The sequence below is a fragment of the Eptatretus burgeri genome, chromosome 17 (genome assembly GCF_056783735.1).
Source record: "Eptatretus burgeri isolate ZD-2024b chromosome 17, Ebu_testis_v1, whole genome shotgun sequence".
Lineage (NCBI taxonomy): Eukaryota > Metazoa > Chordata > Myxini > Myxiniformes > Myxinidae > Eptatretus > Eptatretus burgeri.
In genome coordinates this window covers 59,744,189-59,764,300 of record NC_140977.1, presented here as the reverse complement: position 1 = coordinate 59,764,300, position 20,112 = coordinate 59,744,189, and the positions used below count along the sequence as shown (strand labels likewise).

The window sequence follows — 20,112 nt, the reverse complement described above, 5'->3', positions numbered from 1 at the left end:
AGCTGTGATTGGTTTCCCAACACGAGTTCATCTTCATTGTTTTGCTTACAGTCACATGGTTTTCGTCTGAAATTGGTGGCGACAGACAGCGTGTTCTCCATGGACGGAGACGTGGCTCCGTTGAGGGAGCTTTGCCAGCTTGCCGAAGCCTATGAAGCTCTGGTTTTCATCGACGAGTGTCATGCTACCGGCTTCATCGGCGCCACCGGTCGGTAAGATTGGTTGAATGTTTGGCGATGTCCACAATTCCCGTGATGGGCAGTGATGTGGGACTTGAATCCACACTTTTGGGGAACTCGGACTCCAAATGCAAAGAACTTGGACTCGGCCCGATTCCAGCTCGAGTCTGGCAAAATTTAGTTTACGGTAGAAATAAAAAGTGTGCAGTAAAACTTTTAGTGTGCAGCAGCAAAAATCCACAGGTACAGTAACCAGGCCCAATTGGTTTCCCACGAAAACGCTCATCCCGAGCAACCATGACAGGATTAACAGGATTAACCAGGCAACCAGGATTAACGGACAGAATTATACAATCCTGTGTTGAGGAATATTTTAAAAACCGACCAATGTTCCAGATTTTTGGAGATATTCAACGTGAACGTCATACCATTGTGTAATGACGCGGGATCCAAAACACATTCTGTTCTTTCAAAGAGCACTTTTAATGGATCACTGAATCACTTTAAACTTAAACATTCAATGGCTTAACTTATCATCAACGCTATTAACGCTTTAAAGTCCAACACAAAAATAAGGTACATTTTCCATATCGTTATAAGAATGAGGTTTTGGAGTGTCAAAAGAAACTGGGAACCAGTCATATATTTAAACACTGTCTTACCATCGGGACCATACTCTGTGCAGAGCGTTGGCTATTGGGTAGCTATTGGGTCTCCTTGGCTATTGGGCACAATCCTGGAAGGGTTGTCCAGGATACCAGCACAGGTATCCAACACTCCGACACAGGATACCAGCATGCTGGCACTCATTTTGCCGACCTCAGGAGGATGACAGGCAGAGTCAACCCCACCTGGTATTAATTCAACAGCCGAGTGGGATTTGAACTCAGGATCCCAGAATCCGAAGTCCACCACCCGAACCATTAAGCCAACAACAGGTGTATGTATGTATGTATATATGTATATCTTCTTCTTTCGGCTGCTCCCGTTTGGGGTCGCCACTGCGGATCATCTCTATGATCCGCATAGTGATTTGGCACATGTTTTACGCCGGATGCCCTTCCTGACGCAACCCTGGTCACCTCTTACGACACAGGGATATGGTACACCTATTTTAACCAGGGTATACACCGGCCCAGTACACTGGTACTCATTTCGCCGACCTCGGAAGGATGACAGGCTGAGTCAACCCCCTGGTGTATTAATTCAGTGGCCCAACGGGGCTTGAACTCAGGACCTTTTGGATCCCAAGCCGCTGCCCTAACTACTGTGCCAACACCAGGCTATATATATATATATATATATATATATATATATATATATATATATATATATATATATATATATATATATATATATATATATATATATATATATATATATATACATACATATATATTGTTGCGAATTCGCGCCCACCGGCATGCGATCGGGCGCTCGACTCGAATGGCGGCCGCCTCGCCCACCGGAACGGACAATTCTGTCGTGACCCTCTTGGACCAACGCCGGCAGCTAGTCACGGGTGGGGGTTTAACCTCACCACAATCGTGCCAATTGCCCACCCGCGCAGGATAGGATCGCTCACCAAATTCCATCTACCTAAGTACCTGCGCGAATGGTCGACCAGGCGATCGCACCTCACTGCAGGTCGACTCTGGACACGGGCCGCTTGGGCGGCCCGTTCCGTGCTATCGGGATAACCGAGCGGTGTTATCGCCGACCTGGGCGGTTCAGATTAATTACCGGGCGTATTAAGCCCACTACGAACCCTTTATGTGAAGCAGGATGGAGGGTCAATAAAGAAAAGACGAAGCGAAATGGGAAAAGAGTTCACACAATGCACATTTATTATGCGACACACGGAAAGCACACATATACAGCCAAACAGTCAAAATGCACATATAGCAGTTAAAACAAAAGTAACAATGATGCAGAGTTACTACCGAATACGCGTACACACGGCAACACTTATACAGTTCTACTTTACAGACGGCACCAACACACATTTACTCAAAAGCAAAGGAAAGAAGCCACCCTCATAGACAAGGGGGCAGACGGGCCTGTAGGCCAATATGCGCGCGTGACCTGAAGGAGCGGCCAGGTCCGCGAGACCGGGTGGGTCCTACCCGCATCCCCGTGACGCGTTGGCGGACGAGCCGCAGATGTGGCCGCGTGGCTGTGCCCCGACTCCGTGCTCCTTGGCGGGTTTCGTTGGCACGACGTTTGGAGTGGGGTGGGAAGGGGGCCCCCTTTTTGCACTATCTCAGCGCGGGGGAAAGGGGGAATTGTTGATGCCCTGGGGGAGGAGAATGGCTGGCTGGCTTGGGTCCCGTGATGAGCGATCTCACACCGCGACCTCGTCGCCGACTGCCGTCCTTCCCCCTCGGACTCCTTTGCCTCTTCCCGCAACTCTCCTCAGTCGACTGCAGAACCCAATTCAATGCCACACCGATGACTTCGCCTCACTCTGCCCTGCCGACACACACTGCCACTGCCACACTCTCCCACGATTCGCCTTGTGCTCGCCGTTTTATAGGCCGGCAGAAAAAAACAATATGCAAATATCCGGATCAGGATGACCTCGGGGGCGGAGCCACGCTCGCCAATTGGTCGGAGGAAAGAGGGCGTGAATCTCCCCTGATCCTAGAATTTGCATATATCTCTTTCACACAGACGCGCCTGGAGGCGGGGCCAAGCCGCTCCACACTTACTAATTGGACGGATCAGAAGTGGGCGTGTAGCGTTCTTGATCCGAATTCCCCCTCGGAAAGGCCGCTATTTGCACTCGCGGCTCGGTGCGTATCGCTGAACGACCCAAAGACAGCCCGATGCTCAGTGTTCACAGGTGGTGCAGGAATGGCCGTAGAAGGAGAGAGGTGAGGGTGGTGGAGGGTTTATCGGTGGTGGTTTGATGGTTATGGTGCCGTTTGGGAATGACGGTGATGCGATGTTTGCGCGATTGAGTTGTGAAGGTAAAGGTCATGGCAGTTGGCGTTGTTGTTGTCTGAGGGTTGGAGCATGGTTGTAGTTTGTGACGATGGCTGGCGTGGTGGTTAAGGTGGTTGTTGTGTGATGGCGGTTGAGATGTGGTTGGTTCAAAATAACGATAGAACAGAAAAACGGCTATCTCAAAGCGTCGCAGCCCGAATGAATCACATAAATTCCCTCGAGACAACGGATTTGGGGCTAACGACACATGTACTTAGAGATATCTCACCTACGGGCCCTTCATGGTGTAATGCGAATTTCCACAGCCGTAACAATATGTATAGTTGGGACCAAATCCTATTGTAGTAATCTGCAGAGAATTACTAGGAATGCAATTTTGGCTTCCAGAAACTGGTCGGAATATCAAATCCAACAAAAAACGAATTAATTAGAGCGAAAATAAGTTGCAGAAAAGCTCGGTTCCAAACACTATTTCAGGCTAAAATAAGCTACTAAATCGTCAAACTACGGTCAGAATCGGTTTCCTCAACAAAAAGTAACCGAAAAATGTTTGTTGCAATATTCGTCTATATCTTAAAGACATATTTTTCATAATTGGGTCTGGAAAACCGGAGATGCATTTCTCTGTGCAGAGTTTGCTGTTTGCCACATTTATGTCAAGCTTGAACGTCTTTATTTGAACTCACACGTCCGATCGTATTTATGTCCTCGTTTTAAAAAAAATGTATAAAATGTTCACATATATAGTATATATTTACAATAAGTATGTAATTTGTGTGGTTTTATTAAAGCAGTGTGTAGTAATGGAGGCACTCATTTCTATGTTTGTTTGTTGTTGTTTTTTGTCTTTCGAAAACTGTTATTTGTTATTTTTATGGTACAAATGATTAATGTGCTGGTGTGACGTCATATAACCCAAAATGTTACTTTTATTGGCTATAAAGCACTTTTAAAAGAAATGTACTCTTTGGATGAAATGCAAAGTAATTTCTCCTTTAATCATGCATTGAACGTTAATATTTAATGTTGAATTTGACTTTATACAATTGTGGTTGACACGTATGTTTAATTTCTATATTAACTGTTTTTAATTAGAAAGCCCGACAAGGCCTACACCAGCCGATAACGTTCTTAAATATGTTAATATATCAGTTTATCCTTTAGTTTCATTATTAAAAGGAAAACTACAGAGTACACAATTACTTTTTTGTTAAGATTTAAGATATCATGATTAGCGATGCAATGAAACATCGGAATTATAAATTTTACTCTTTGCTTCATGCTTGTGTTTGACGTTGTGAATGATTGGGGAAAAGTTTCCCAACGTCAAAGTCAAGTTTTAATCTCACCACAAGTGTTGAGGCAATATTGCTGCCAACATCAAGTGGTCGCATCAACTTAGACAATGTAAAATAAATGAAATTCATTCGCTTGGACGTTTGGACCAACATTTACACAGCAAAATTAACTTTGCATGAATACATGCAAGGGCTTGGAGGATGTTGTTTATAACAGCTCTATTTCCATTATATGTTATACCACAATCCATTGTACATTATATTCCATTATATATTACTGTTTCTATTATTATATAACTAAACATTATTAAACTACGAAAGAGTAATCAAACTTCTACTATATAAATGGCAGTCCTTCTGTCTGTCTGTCTGTCTGTCTGTCTGTCTATTTGTTTGAAACCAATAAGCTCCTAGACTAGTGAACCGATCTTGATGAAACTTTACACACATATAGACATAACATTCAGCTCCAGGATGCATTGAGTGGCTTTCCTTAAAAATGAAATTATATATATATATATATATATATATATATATATATATATATATATATATTTCTTCTTCTTCTTCTTCTTTCGGCTGCTCCTGTTAGGGGTCGCCACAGCGGATCATCCGTATGATCCGCATTGTGATTTGGCACATGTTTTACGCCGGATGCCCTTCCTGACGCAACCCTGGTCGCCTCTTACGACACAGGGATATGGTACACCTATTTTAATCGGGGTTTACACCGGCCCAGTATACTGGTACTCATTTCGCCGACCTCGGAAGGATGACAGGCTGAGTCAACCCCCTGGTGTATTAATCCAGTGGCTCAACGGGGCTTGAACTCAGGACCTCTTGGATCCCAAGCCGCTGCCCTCACCACTGCGCCAACACTAGGATATATATATATATATATATATATATATATATATATATATATATATATATATATATATATATATATATATATATATATATATATATATATATATATATATATATATATATATATATATATATATATATATATATATATATATATATATATATATATATATATATATATATATATATATATCGGGGCGGTTTGGGGCGGTTTGGCCCCGCCTCCAGGCGCGTCGGAGTGGAATCGATATATGCAAATTCGAGGATCAGGGGAGACTCACGCCCCTTTTTCTCCGTCCAATGGGCGAGCGTGGCTCCACCCCCGAGCTCGTTCTGATCCAGAAATTTGCATATGGGTTCTCCTGCCGGACTATAAAGCGCCGAGCACGGGGCAAATTTAGTCAGTTTGGGTCGGAAGAGTTCGAGGCAGTCAGACTTTTTTGGTCAAGGCGAGTTGGGAAAAAGGTCGAGGCAGTCAAGTCGGGTCTGGAGAGGAGCAGTCTGTGGAGCCGTGAGTCAAGTCGGGTCTGGAGAGTGGCAGTCTGTCGGGGTTCGGCGTCTGTCGGGGAGCTGCAGAGAGGGGAAGCCTGAAGCCTGGAGCGCGGTCGAGGTGGTTTGCTGAAGTCTGCTGAGGAGAATTGGGGAGGATGTCGAATAGCTCGGGTCCAAGGCAAGGAAGACGGCGGTCGGCGACGAGGTCGCAGTGGAGTCTCTCGTCGCGGGACCCAAGCAAGCCAGCTATCCTCTTTCCCCAGAGCATCAACAATTCCCCCCTTTTTTCCCCCCGCGCTGAGATAGTGCGAAAAGGGGGCCCCGTTCCCACCCCACTCCAAGCAGTGCCAACGAAACCCGCGAAGGAGCGCGGAGTCGGGGCGCCGCGACATTTGCGGCTCATCACAAGACACGGGTAGGATCCACCCGGTCTCGCGGCCCTCAGGCCCCGTCTGCCCCCTTGTCTTTGAGGGTGGCCCTTTTCTTTTGCTTTTGAGTAAATGTGTTGTCGGCGCCGTCTGTAAAGTAAAACTGTGTAAGTGTTGCCGTGTGCTCGCGTAGTCAGTCGTAGATCTGCATTGTTGTGTTTCTTTTGTAGCATTTGATATATGTGCATAATTGTTGTAATTGGAAATGTGTGCTTTCCGTTTGCCGCGGAATAAATGTGCCTTATGTTGAACTGTTTTTCCCGTTTCGCTTCGTCTTTTCTTTAATTGAATCTCCATCTTGCTTCACGTAAAGGGTTGGTAGTGGGCTTAATACGCCGGATAATTAATCGGAACCGTCGAGGCCGACGATAACACCGCTCGGTTATCCCGATAGTACGGAACGGGTCGTTTAAGTGGCCCGTGTCCGGAGTCGACCTGCGGCGAGGTGCGATCGCCCGGTCTACCCTCCGCGTGGGTACTTAGGTAGGTCGAATTTGGCGAACAACCCTATCCCACGCGGGGGGCCGATTGGCACGATCATGGTGAGGCCGAAAGGCCCACCCGTGACTAGATCCCGGCGTTAGTCCGAGAGGGTCACGACAGAATTGTCCGTCCGGTGGGCGACGTGCCGCGATTCGAGTTACGTGGCCGTTTGCACGCCGGCGGGCGCGAATTCGCAACAAAAAAAAAAAAAAATATATATATATATATATATATATATATATATATATATATATATATATATATATATATATATATATATATATATATATATATATATATATATATATATATATATATATATATATATATATATACATATATACATATATACATATATATTCCATTTTTAAAAAAAATGCCTTTCGAATAGTGCGCCGGCATATTAATCGTAACAAAAGGCTTCATGGTTAAAAACGCTGGGGTTTTTTTGAAATATAAAATGTTCGTATTCGTTGACTTTTCAAACATACACATTCTCCTCCTGTTATTTGAATTCGATTTGAAATTCGACGGCACCAGCTAACTGCTGATAGATCTACTCATGAACGAGCCAGGCAAGCAGAGAGAGACAGACAGACAGACAGACAGACGGACGTCTGACTGCTGATATATCTGCTCATGAATGAGCCAGGCAAGCAGAGTCGGCTGCAGAGTGAGAGAGCGTCACCTAACTGCAAATAGAGCGTCACACCGACGGGCGAGAGAAACACAAAACTCACGTTCCAGTTTTCTGGGTCTGGGCTTTGGCAAGACATCAAGGACAGTTTCCACTGCTGCTAGAAACATTGAGTGACTCAAGGCCGCCTTCAACTATGACCTCTCTGAGGATTACGGCAGCATAAAGCCTTCCTTCCATAAATCTGAGGAATAAAAGAAGCCTTCCTAATTTTCTCCATACAATTAATGCCTCAGTCTAACTAGCGTGAGGAAAATAGGGCAAATTTCCCGGGTATTACCGGGTACTTCAGCTAGTTTTACATATGCTGGTGTAAAACTGTAAAAGACCATGGTGGTAAATGATCTGTGATTACCAATGATTTAAATGGGGCTGTTCAAACATTAATTAACTCTATCTTTGCTAAAGTTCAAACATTAAAGCGATTTTTACGAACTTTGTAATGCTCCGTAACATTAGAGCAGAGGCAGACACCCCATAAGACATTACAGGCCATAATATGGAATATTTCTACTGCAGAGCATAAGGGACATAATATGGAATAAAATCTTGATGCAAGTGACAAGTTGCAGTGTTAGTCGGTTTTGATATTTAATTGTCTTCATTTACGAAATACATAAACACAAATTCGTTTTTTATTTTTTTTTGCCACTTTCCAATAGATGGATTCGGACTCAGACCACAGGACTCGGACTTTGACTTGGACAGCTTGGACTCAGACTCACACTTGAACTCGGACCAGGTGGACTCGACGACAACACTGGTGGTAGGTTGAAAAGGCCGTTCGAGGCGGAGGATTCATGAAATGACACGTGTTTCTGTTTGGGTACAGAGGTGTCGATGAACTGCTGGGGGTGACCGACAAAGTGACAATAATCAACTCTACACTTGGAAAGGCTCTTGGAGGGGCAGCAGGTGGGATACTGAAGGGTAATCCACATAGTTGTTCCTGCGTTTGTTGCATCTCTTTAATTGTTTTTTTTGTTTGTTTGTTTTTGAATGGTTGTTTCTTTCCTCCTGCAGGTGGTTTTACCGTGGGCCCACAGCCTCTAGTGGACCTACTGCGCCAGCGTGCTCGTCCGTACCTGTTTTCCAATGCCCTTCCACCACCGGTTACAGCCTGCGCTCTAGCTGCCTTAAACCTGGTGGCTGACGGAACTCTGGCTCAGAGCATTACAGAGAAAACTCGGCGGTGAGCAAATTGCAGAAATACCAACGTCGGGTCTCCTGACAATCGGGCATGAGTTCGAATTTTGTCAAAAGTTGAGCAAAATGTACTCAACAGTAAGTGTACAATCTGCCGGCGCCCTGTTCTGCATATATTTATTTATGTCCATCTTGTTACAATGCCAGTTGTTCTCTGCAATTTGACTATTTTAAACCAAATCCTCCTTTGTTCAACACATCTGATGAAATAGACTTCTACTCACCATCTCCCTGCAGGTGGCTATTCTGTAAGTAATATTGTAGGTCGATGAGTGTTGGGCTCTGCCTCACCCCTATGTTCAAAGGTCACGTGGTTTGGCAGCTCTGATTTTTTTGAAGAATAAACCTTTAAAAACCGTCTCCTCCAGAACTGCTTGACAGATCGATGGAAAACATCACCCACATGTTCCCCAAGCCTTGGGGATACCCGGGTGTTCCCTCATATTTAATAGGTCACATGGTCTGGCAGCCATATTGCATTAAACGAAAATCTTTTTAAAAATTATTTCTCTTGAACCGCTTTCATTAATCAACGTGAAACTTCACAATTGTGATCTGGTATTGTGATGGGGAATGAGTGTTTTAAATTTCAACTTGATAGGCCGCTTGGTCTAGCAGCCAGCATTATTTAATATTTGGAATCTGGGTTCAGGAATTTATATCAAACTTGGTACAAGTATGTATAATGATGTAATAATGTGGGCAGAGGCATAATCTGGCAAAGTTACGACGTCAAAGAGTGCACTTCTAGTTTATTTATATCATACCTCATTATTTCGAACATAAAACTGTCCCAGTGGCACTCATACAAATCAGTTGTATCATGTGCAGGACAAAGACACGTGATATCAACGTATGTTTACGTGAATTACAATGACAGTAGGTAATGGACAAGCGCACATGGTATGTGGGATCTCCCATCTGATCTCCTGAATCATGATCTGAGGCACCCTGGTTGATTGTGAACTGGCCAAGCTATTTCTCTCTTCTTTTGGTTTCCACCATGTCTGACTCCCACTGAGGAATCTGTACATGATGTTCATGCGGGACAACGGTGGTGTTCCGATGACCACACCGAACACCTGCCCAGGTTTGGAGAGGTGTTCACTGCAGCCAGCCAGGCGTAATGGAAATGGTTCCCTGCTCTTCCCATTCTGTGAACTTCCCAATCCAAACACTAAGCCAATCTTTATCACACCCGCAGGTTCCGCTCTCAAATGAAAGCTGCCGGGTTCACCTTGGGTGGTAAAGACCACCCGATTTGCCCCATCATGGTTGGTGATGCCAAGCTCACAAGCATAATGGCAGATGAAATGCTAGAACAAGGTAAACTCCTTTCTATAATTATTGATTTGTCTTGTTATCTTCTTTTTAACTCGACTCCCCATTAATGGGTGAATTGAAACCTCAGTGATTTTAGTGTGTTGATTTTGTGGTTAGCCTTGTGGTTTGTGGTTCGTCTCAGAATATTTTCTGTATGTTGATTCGGTGGTTTGCGATTGGCCTCTGATTTTAGAGAGTTGATTTGCGGTTAGCCTCGGAGTTATTTTAGTGTGTTGATTTGTGGTTAACCTTGCAGTTTGCTGTGGCCTTGGAGTTATTTTAGTGTGTTGATTTGTAGTTAACCTTGTGTTGATTTGTGGTTAGGCTTGCTGTTAGCTTCTAATTAGGCTGTGGTTTGGCTTGCTTGGAAACTAATTTGTGGTTAGGCTTGCTTGGAAACCCACGTGATGTTCATTTTGATGTTGGAAATGAACGTCACAATTGATTCATCTGGTCATGTGCTTGTGAAAGTCAACATTTCTCTCGCTATTCTCAGAGAACGGCCTCAACGTCTGCGAGTCTGGCATTTCATTCAAGCAGATTGGCAGGGACTGCAAGCAGCCATCTCTCTTCAGGATTAGTCTCAAATATTTGCTGCCCCTGATATCAACTCAACCTGGGAATTCTTCCACAGAAACGTTCTCTCTCACTCATGCACAGATTCATTCCATCTCATCTTCTGTTATCCTACCATTCTTCCAAACCATGGTACCCTGAATTCTGTGGTGAGGTAGTTGTGCTGAAACAACAACTTCTCTTCCCGAAAGGCAAATCTGACCAAAGGCAATCTCAGTGCTTGCTAAAAAGTCCACAACCAGTGTGTGTCCACTCTCAGGAGAGACAGACAACAACATCTGTCCAACCTCAAGAATGAACTTTTAAACTTGTCTCCGTCCTCTAAAACCTGGCAGTGTCTTGTTAAGTCTGTTTCTGGTGTATCCCTTCCCTCCCTTCCCTCTCTTCAAATGGCACCACAGCCGACTCCACTCGTGAGAAGGCTGATTGGGTGATTTCGGTGTTTGCTTGTGTCTCCCAATCCAAATCTTGTGTTCCCAACCCCTCACTCTCAGTACCCATTCTTCCCTGTCATATCAACTGCTCTTGGACTAGTTTTACCAGAAGGGGGTTGTTGGCGGACCTTGAGCGCCCTGTGGAAATGTGGTTGGGACAAATCGCAGAGAGAGCAGGGGGGGCAAGGCTGGAGAGGAGTCTGTAGAAGACAGAAAGACCACCGACCAACCTGCGGTGATTGAGTGAGAGGCCCAAAGACTCAGCTTCATTGCGGGAGATGCCAATGATCTTAAAAGCCCTGGTTTCGACAGCGTGAAGTCGAGAAAGGTGGGAGGCAGGAGCACCAGCCCAGAGGGGAGAGCAGTACTCCATCAGGCTTCGGACAAAAGCTTTGTAAGTGGTCAGGAGCTCAAGAGGGCCGAGGAAGGACTTTGCACGACGGAGGATTCCCAGTCGGCGACTGGCTTTTGAGGCAAGGTTGGAAATGTGACTTTCCCAGGAAAGGTCATGGCAGATAGTGAGACCCAGAAGCTTGAAAGAAAAGACTTCTTCCAGAGGATTGTTGAGAAAGTGGATGGGGGGGTTTTGTAAATGGTCCTTTCGAAGAGACATAGTGAGAGTGTGAGATTTGTCTGGATTGAAAGACATGTTCCACTTGTTGGACCAGTTTGTGATTTTATCCAGATCTGCAGTGAGCGAAGAAGCTGCTGCTTGCCGGTCTGAGGGATGACAGATGGTACGGCAGAGGGTGGAGTCATCGGCAAAGAAATAGAGGATTTTCCAGAGAGTCCGAGAGATCATTGATGAAAACCAGAAAAAGAACAGGGCCCAGAATGCTACCTTGAGGAACTCCAGCCTGCACAGGAAGAGGGGATGAAAGAACTCCATTTAGGGCCACACGTTGACTGCAACAGGAGAGGAAGTCTGCGAGCCATGAGTGGAGATGGCCTTGAATACCATGGGAAGAGAGTTTGGTGAGTAGGGCAGGGTGCCAGACTGTGTCAAAAGCACGTGATATGTCCAGGGATACGGCTCGGATTTCCTGTCTGGCATTGAGGACCTCCATCCATTGATGGGAGAGCAGTAGCAGCATATCCAGGGTAGAGTGACCTGGTCTGAAACCAAATTGATGATTGGAAATCAAGCCATTGGAGAAGAGGAAGGATTTGATGTCTGAAGCGATGATGGATTCCATAACCTTGCTGATGATTGGGAGAAGGCTGATTGGTCTGTAGTTACAGGGATCTGTTTTTGCACCTTCTTTGTGCAGGGCAGTGATGTTAGCAGATTTCCAAGCAGATGGCAGATGACCTTGGGAAAATGAGAGGGTGAATAGAACAGAGAGAGGGTGAGCAAGAGCAGAAGAGCAGGCTTTGAGGACACGTGGGCTGATGCCGTCTGGACCGGTTGCAGAATCTGACTCGAGGTTTGAAAGCAAGCTCTCCACCTTGTCAGGAGAAAAGGATACAGAGTCCAGGGACAGTTGGGTGCGACTGGGTAAGGTGGGTAGAGATAGTGATGGGTTTAGGACACAAGATTTAGCTGCAAACACCGAGTTTAGACATTCAGCTTTATCACGTGTGGAATCAGCAGTGCGGCCATTTGAGGTAAGGGAGGGGATGGAGGGGGAACATACACCAGAAACAGATTTGATTAAACGCCACCAGGATTTTGAGGAGGGAGAGAGGTTTGAGAGTTCAGACTTGAGATGAGAAAGATGTTGTTTTCTGGCTCTCCTGAGGGTAGATACACACTTGTTCCGAGCTTTGTGGAAAGAACTGAGATTGCTCCTCAGTTGGGTTTGCTTTCCATGAGGCAAAGGCAAGTTGTTTCAGGACAACTGCCTCGCCACAAGCTTCAGTAAACCAAGGGCGGGAGGAAGGGTAAGACAACTGAACACGAGAGGGGATAAATCTGTGCATGAGGGAGAGCAAGTTTCTTTGAAAGAATTCCCAGGATGAGTTGATGTTTGAGAAAGTAGTGATAGGAGACCAGTCTGTAAGTTTGATGGCTGCTCGGAGACCCTGCCAGTCGGCTTGAGTGAAATGCCAGACTCGACGGCGGTGAGGTGGTTCTCTGATAACAGCCAGAGAGATGTCCACTTTAATAAGGACGTGGTCAGAAGAACCGATTGGAGCGAAGGAAGAGCAGCAGATATTGTCAGGGAAATTTGTCAAAATCAGATCCAGAAGAGATGGAGTACCATTGGTTGAGATCCGGGTCGGGAAGTTGACCGATTGAGTCAGTCCCAATGAGTCACAGAAAGCTTTTGTTGATGTCCTATGGCAGGAGACAGAGGTACCCACACCTAGCCAACTGGCGTGATGACAATTTAAGTCGCCACATAAGAGGAAGAGAGAGTTTGGATGAGAAGATAGAAGATGGTCCATGTTTTCGGAGAGTGAGGTGTAGATGGAGTCATCACTGTTCGGTGGACGGTACAGTACACATATAAACATGAGGTGGGAGGGAGGGGAAGCCGAAGCCAGAGGTATTCCTGGGGGTGTGGGGGAGTGAGGGCAGTGCAGGGAGAGTGAGGAATAGAGTCTTTGATGAAGAGAGCAACACCTCCACCAGGACGAGGCTCAGGTCTGTCATACCGTAAGAGGGAGTAACCAGGGAGAGATACTTGGGAGTCAGACACGTCTTGGGAGAGGAAAGTTTCTGTTAGGCAGATAATGTCTGGTTTGTCAGTGGCAACCTGCATGGAAAGATCTGAAAGGTTTGAGTGAAGGCCCCGGATATTTGAGGTCCACACTTTTAATGAAGAGGTAGGGGAGGAGGCTTTGGGTGCAGGAGGTGGAGGGGGCGGGGGAGGGGTAGGACGAGGGATGAGGGGGGAGGTAAGGAGGGTTGCTGAAGGAGTGTGGGGTATTGCAGAATAGCGAGGGGAGGGGGCCGAATGAGGAGTAGAAAAGGCTCTGTGGTGCTGGGAGAGAGGGGGGACAAGAGACAAGGAAGATGGCAGTTGAGGATTTGAGGAGGTGGAGTGAAGAGATGGAGGTGAGAGGGCAGTGGAGGGAGGCAGGTTGGTGGATGAGAGGGGGGGCAACTTAGAGAAGGAAGAGTGAGGGGGATGAAAGGTGGGAGAAAGGTGAGGGGGGAATTTTTGAAAGAGGTGAGAGGGAGGCTTGGAGGGAGAAGAGTGGGATGGTTGCTTTGAGAGGGAGGAACGAGAGGGGTGAGTTGGCACTGAACTTATAAAAAAAAGAATGGTTGATGGAAAGCGAGCATCCATGGCAAACTGTGGTTTTTAAAAGTTTTAGGTCAGAGATGCGATTTAACACAATTCTTGATGGATGCAATGAAGGCGAATTCAGAGCATGGAGAGAAGAAGCGCTGTAATAGTTGGATTTTTTAGGCAAGGAATGAAGGAGAGGTCGAAATGAGAGCAGTCTGTTAAAATAGCAGAAGAGTAGTGCATTGTGAAACAGTAAAGAGTACCACATGTGTGAGAGAGGAAGATGAAGCATTATAAGATCGTTTTTGTTGTTAATATTAATGTATGAGAGAGTTCAACAGATTAGGTCATGGAAGTGTAAAAAAAAAAGAAATTGAGGAAGACGAGGAGGAAGTTAAGAGGAAGAAGAAGTAGCAGAATCGGGAGAAGGTGAGCGTGTTGTTGTTGTTGTTGTTGGGTATATATATATATATATATATATATATATATATATATATATTTTTTTTTTTTTTTTTTGAGATAAGAAAGAGATTAGTTGGGAGAATGGGGGATGTTTGGAAAGTGGGGAGGATGAAAATTGAAGGTAATGGGGAGGATAGAAATTGAAGGTAATGGGGAGAAAAAACAAACAAACAAACAAAAAAAAAACGATCGAACACCGAGTGGAACCGGTAGGCCTCAAGCCTAGGACTAGGCCTCAAACACCAGGTAAGAACGTCGACATAAATATTCACAAAATAGCACGATTTTTGAAACAAAACCGAACTAGGAACACACATTAACATGTAGGTGAGAAAATTAAACAGTTAAAACGGGACAAATAACAACCGGAACTTAACTTTGAGAACGTCAGCAGGGAGCCCCGAAGGAGACCTCTTGCCGCTCAAAACCGGAACCGGAAGACTTTGCAACTGGACTGGATGGCATCAGTTTATGTGTCCTAAAAAAGCTGCTCTGCTGCTCTTGCACAACCTGTCTCAGCCCTTTTCACCCTTTGTGCTCGGTCGTCTTCCATATGCTTGGAAATCTGGCAACATCACGGCACAACATTACAAAGGTGCAAAAACTGATCCCCTCAACCACAGACCAATCGGCTTACTTCCAATCATCAGCAAGGTCATGGAATCCAACATCGCAGTTAATATGAAATCCTTTTCTCCAACAACTCAACAATTTTCAGACCATGTCATTCCACCTTGGATCTATTGCTTCTCGTCACCCAACAATGGATGGAGGCCAACAATGTCAGACATGAGTCCAGTGCCTTATCTCTGGATGTATCTCATGCTTTTGATACAGTCTGGCATCCCGCCTTACTCTCCACAGTCTCTGCCTATGGCATCCAAGATCAACCCCACACATGGCTTTCTGACTACTTCCTCCACTCTCGTAACCAACGTGCGGCTCTCAACGGAATCCTTTCATCTCCTCTCACTGTCAATGCTGGTGTACCCCAAAGCAGTGTTCTGGGCCCAGTCCTATTCCAAATCTTTATCAATGATCCTTATGGTTCTCCACAAAGTCCTCTCTTTCTATTTACTGATGACTCTACCTGCCATGACATCCCTCATCCCTCATCCTTTAGACAGGCAGGCTGCAGCCACTTCCCTCTCTTCAGACTATGAAAAAAAAAATCACAAGTTGGTGCTCAAACACTTGGAATATTTCTCTCAATCCTGGCCAAGGTTCAGTCATTCAAACTTCTGGGTCTCACTATCAGCCGTGATCTTTCTTCGGCAGGCCACATTTCAACGTTGGCCTTCGGGGCCGGCTGCTGCCTGGGCGTTCTTCTTTGGCGTACCGGGGTCCTATCCACTTACAAGGCCTTCATCCACGACGAGGTGAGGTGCTGCTCTCCCTTCTGGGCTGGCTCCCCTGCCTCACATCTTGCTCAGCTTGACACTGTGGAAACCAAGGCCTTCAAGATCATTGGAATCTCCTGCGCTGGAGCTGAGTATGTGGGCTTGTCACTTTGCCATCACAGAAAGGTCGGTGGCCTCCGTCTTCTGCCGCCACCTTTCTGGTCTTGCGCCCTCTGCTTTGTCCCCCCTCCCCCAGGTTTCTGTGCAGCATACACGGTCCACCATCAACCCGTTCTGGTGAAACTACCGAAATCCAGGATAAATACTCACCTCCACTCATTTGTTCCTCTTTTTTTTTCCTGTCTGTGAAACAAACTTCCATATCCTCTTCAATCTCATTCTTCCTTACAGGTCTTCAACACAGCTGTTCACTGCCATCTCAAATTGTCCCCAATCCAAAACCATTACCTTTCCTACCCTTGTTAACTACATCCAAATCCCTCCTAATTTTCCAGTTTTTCCTCCTTGGAGCGTCCTTCTCCATGCATGCGTATTTTGTGTCCTGTTTTTGTCTGTTACGTCCTGATCCATTCAGTCCACTTGCTCTTCCACGAGCCTCCACTATGTATACATTTTTACAGCCATTTTTCCCTGCTGTGCAGGGGTTGGGCTTTTTCTTGAGGCAATGTTTTATGGCCGGATGCCCTTCCTGACGCCAACCCTGGTCGCCTCTTATGACACGCAGGGATATGGTACACCTATTCCAACCGGGGCATACACCGGGACCAGTACACTGGTACTCACTTCGCCGACCTCGGAAGGATGACGGGCTGAGTCAACCAAACCCCCTGGTGTTAATTCAGCAGCCAACGGGGCTTGAACTCAGGACCCTGAGATCCCAAGCCATCACCCTAACCACGAAGCCAACACCAGGCTCCTCCACTATGTATACAAAAATAATAATTGGCTCCGTCTGTCCGTCTGTCTGTCATGCTATCTGCTCCGAAACGGTTGTGCCGAAATTCATCATACTTGGTTTGGTGGTTATGTTCACCACGTGGCAAGAATGTTCAAGAACAATATCCTTTTGGCCCCAGTCCCTGGCAGGGTCAAACAGTTGGAATACCAAAAAATGCAATTACAGGCACGTTTTAATGAAACTTTGTTTCTGCAATCAACATTGGGGGATGCATGACATATCAAATGTTTTTTTGGGGGATTTGACCCCTGATTCATACTCCCGGGGTTGGGGATTTTGGGTCACGGGGGGGGGGGGAACGTTTTAACTCAAAATTTGACATTGGTTCAACCCTGTCGGAACTTTATGCCATCTTTCGAGTTTGCCTTAGGTGGGAAGTGTGGGGATGTGCCATGGCATGCCATCGGCTTCACTCTTGTTTTAATGTTGGAAACCCACATGATGTTCATACAACACTTTTTTTCTTCTTTTTTTTAAAAAAGTGCTCATTCACGATTACAGCTTGGAATAATATCTGTCAATCCTGAATGTTTTGAAATATTTTGTGACTTTTGCACTGTTTTTTTTTTGTTCGATTCCCATTTACCATATTACTCCTCTTTCTCATCCCTTCACTTCCAGGTGTGTTTGTTATCGGGTTCAGCTTCCCGGTGGTTCCACGAGGGTCTGCGCGCATTCGAGTGCAAATATCTGCTGCTCACTCTAATGATGATATTGATCAATGTGTGAACGCGTTTGTTACCGTGGGACGCAAGCACGGCTTGGTGGCCTAATGTACACTGCATACGAGTCTCCTTCCAAAAGTTGTATTGTCCGGCAAACATACCGGAACAGGCATGGTGTCATGAATTAAAGTGTTAAATCTGGCGATTGTGGTGGATCAGGTAAAAGTTCTAAATTTTTGATGTCATAAGTGGCTTCGTTATGACAACATAATTGCATAGTTCGAACGCTTTATCCGATCGGAATGAACATTTTTGAGGGTCCTCTAGGGCTAAATTGTATGGAGGACAAAGAATTGATGTCATCAGTCACATGGTTCGGTCGCCATATTGTTTTTGTTCTCGTTTTTGTTTGATGTTTTCATCAAATTCAAAAATTTTCAATTCAAAAAAAAAATGTTTTCAACAAAAATGTTGACAACAAATCACCACAACCACAACCTCGATCTTCACAATACAAATTACTTGATTGTTCAGCCTGGTGTTGGCATCGTGGTTGGGGTGGCTGGCTTGGGATCTTTGGGTCCTCAGTTCAAGTCCTGTTCGCCACTGAATTAACACCAGGTGGGTTGACTCAGACTGTCATCCTTCCAAGGTTGGTGAAATGATTACTAATGTACTGATGTAGGAACACAGCATCAGCAGCATCGTTGCACCCCAACAAAATGATTGTGACCCAGCAGCCCAGGTCCCAGACATAAGAAGAAAAAAGAAGACTTGATTTGCTCCTGGTATTAATGAAGGAAGTGTATAAGTACAAGAACTAATCAAGGCCTGAAGGCCAATAATCTGAGGTCAATTTTTTTTAATCCAAACATAGCCCTCGACCTTCCTCTGGATGAAAGAGGGGGCCATGCAAAGGTAAGGTTGGTTGCAGTGGTTCCTGCAGGGTGTGAATGCATAAACGAATGAACAAATAATCGAACAAACAAACTTTCTTCTTTATATTGTCATGTCTGAGTGCCCGTTAACACTCTATCCTCAGCGCCGGGACCTTAAGTCTCGGGATATGGCCAAATGGTCTCTTTTTGCACTGTGTTCAGTTATTTTGACCACTTTGCCGTTCCCCAACGATCATTCAAATGGGCCAAAACGGAGTGACGGCACACGCAATGAAAGCAGACGACGCCAACACGTTTCCTTACCTTTTCAAAGGATTCATTTCTAATGAACGGTATAGGGAAGTGGGGAGCCAAGATGCTAAAATAAACGGTGCAAAGCAAGCAAATCAAGACACAAAGAGAGCGATGGGAAATCAAAAGACACGCAAGCTTATGTACGAGAATCTATATATTAATACTGAAGGACCAATTTTGTGCTCCTCCAAGTGGCCGCGTCACGTTTTTCTCAGTACTGTGACCTGGACTGAAAGAAACTTCGTACCTGTAAGAGTGCATCGCACATCGTGCCAATAGTCAACTTTCAACTCTGAAGCAGAATAAACACTTTTCGGTGAGACGGCGGCGAGGAGTGAAGAGGCGGGGGCGGGGGATGAAGAGGCGGGGGCGGGGGATGAAGAGACAGGGGCAGGGAGTGAAGAGGCGGTGGACAGGGGGCGGAGGCCCAGGGGGAAGTGGGGTGGGGAATCAAGAGACGGGGGACGGGGAGTGAAGAGGCGGTGGCGGGGCTGGGTAATTAAATTTTATGGTGGGGGTAAGCAAATTGAAGGCGGGGGTGGGAGGCAGGGGGGAATGCGGCAGGGGCGGGGGATGAGTAGGAGGGGGCAAGTCCAGTCCATGTCCCTCGAGTGTGGGTGAGCTGGTGAGGGTGGTTGAATGAACGGAATCCATCTGTGACGGGGTTTTGGCTAGTAATAAATAAAGCTCAAATCCCAACCCACTCTCGGCACCACAGAACACACTTTTACAAAAAGATAAGCATGCAGGCGGGACTTCCCTTTGTCTACGAAGCGCAAGGTGGATACAGGACTCTGCAGCCCGCTTTGGGAACCAGGTACACGACGACGAGAGCCAGTGACGAAGTCAGGCCAAAAACGAAGAAAACCAGCCACGAGCAGCTCCAACGACGAGCAGCAATCAGAATACAGAAAGCCAGACAGAGAAGGATTAAGTGACCCAGCCACGAGGAGTGCTAGCGACGATCATCTCTTCAACCAGGCTTCATGGCCCTCTGTGTCCTTTCCAGACGAGACCTCCTGTTCGGCCCTTCTTCTTCCTCATCAAAGCGCTTTGCACTCTGTACACGTTGAGCTGTCCTGTCTCTGAGGTCGTTCCTCTTCCTCTCTAACGAGGACACGTCTTCCCCCCCTCCAACAACAGGGTGATATTGGATCAATTCCAAATTTCCACAAGACCACAAGAATATCTCCCTCACAAACTGCTCCGTGATTCACGCGCTCGTCCTCTTCGCGCACGACGCCGCCTCTTTTTTTGGGGTGGACTCCTCTTCTTCCTCCTCTTGGGAGGAGTTCTCCTCTGACAGTCCCACCGACGGTGCGGCCCCAATAAAAACAAACGTTCAATCTTTCCTTC

The 20,112-nt window shown here is 46.0% G+C and overlaps 2 protein-coding genes across 4 annotated transcripts in view; both read left to right on the top strand.

Annotated features, from left to right (window-relative positions):
• LOC147010259 (2-amino-3-ketobutyrate coenzyme A ligase, mitochondrial-like) overlaps positions 1–17,765 on the top strand; it is a 34,865-nt gene extending 17,100 nt beyond the window's left edge. For all 3 annotated transcript variants that reach the window (XM_085861685.1, XM_085861687.1, XM_085861686.1), the window contains 5 exons: positions 52–212; positions 8,229–8,311; positions 8,420–8,588; positions 9,807–9,928; positions 17,520–17,765. In XM_085861685.1, the coding sequence (XP_085717811.1) occupies positions 52–212; positions 8,229–8,311; positions 8,420–8,588; positions 9,807–9,928; positions 17,520–17,671 (687 nt within the window). In that variant the 3' untranslated portion in view covers positions 17,672–17,765. The remainder of the gene's footprint in view (positions 1–51; positions 213–8,228; positions 8,312–8,419; positions 8,589–9,806; positions 9,929–17,519) is intronic.
• Positions 1–20,112, top strand: part of SDHB (succinate dehydrogenase complex iron sulfur subunit B) — a 52,120-nt gene that overhangs the window by 17,123 nt on the left and 14,885 nt on the right. The gene's annotated exons all lie outside the window — the stretch shown is intronic.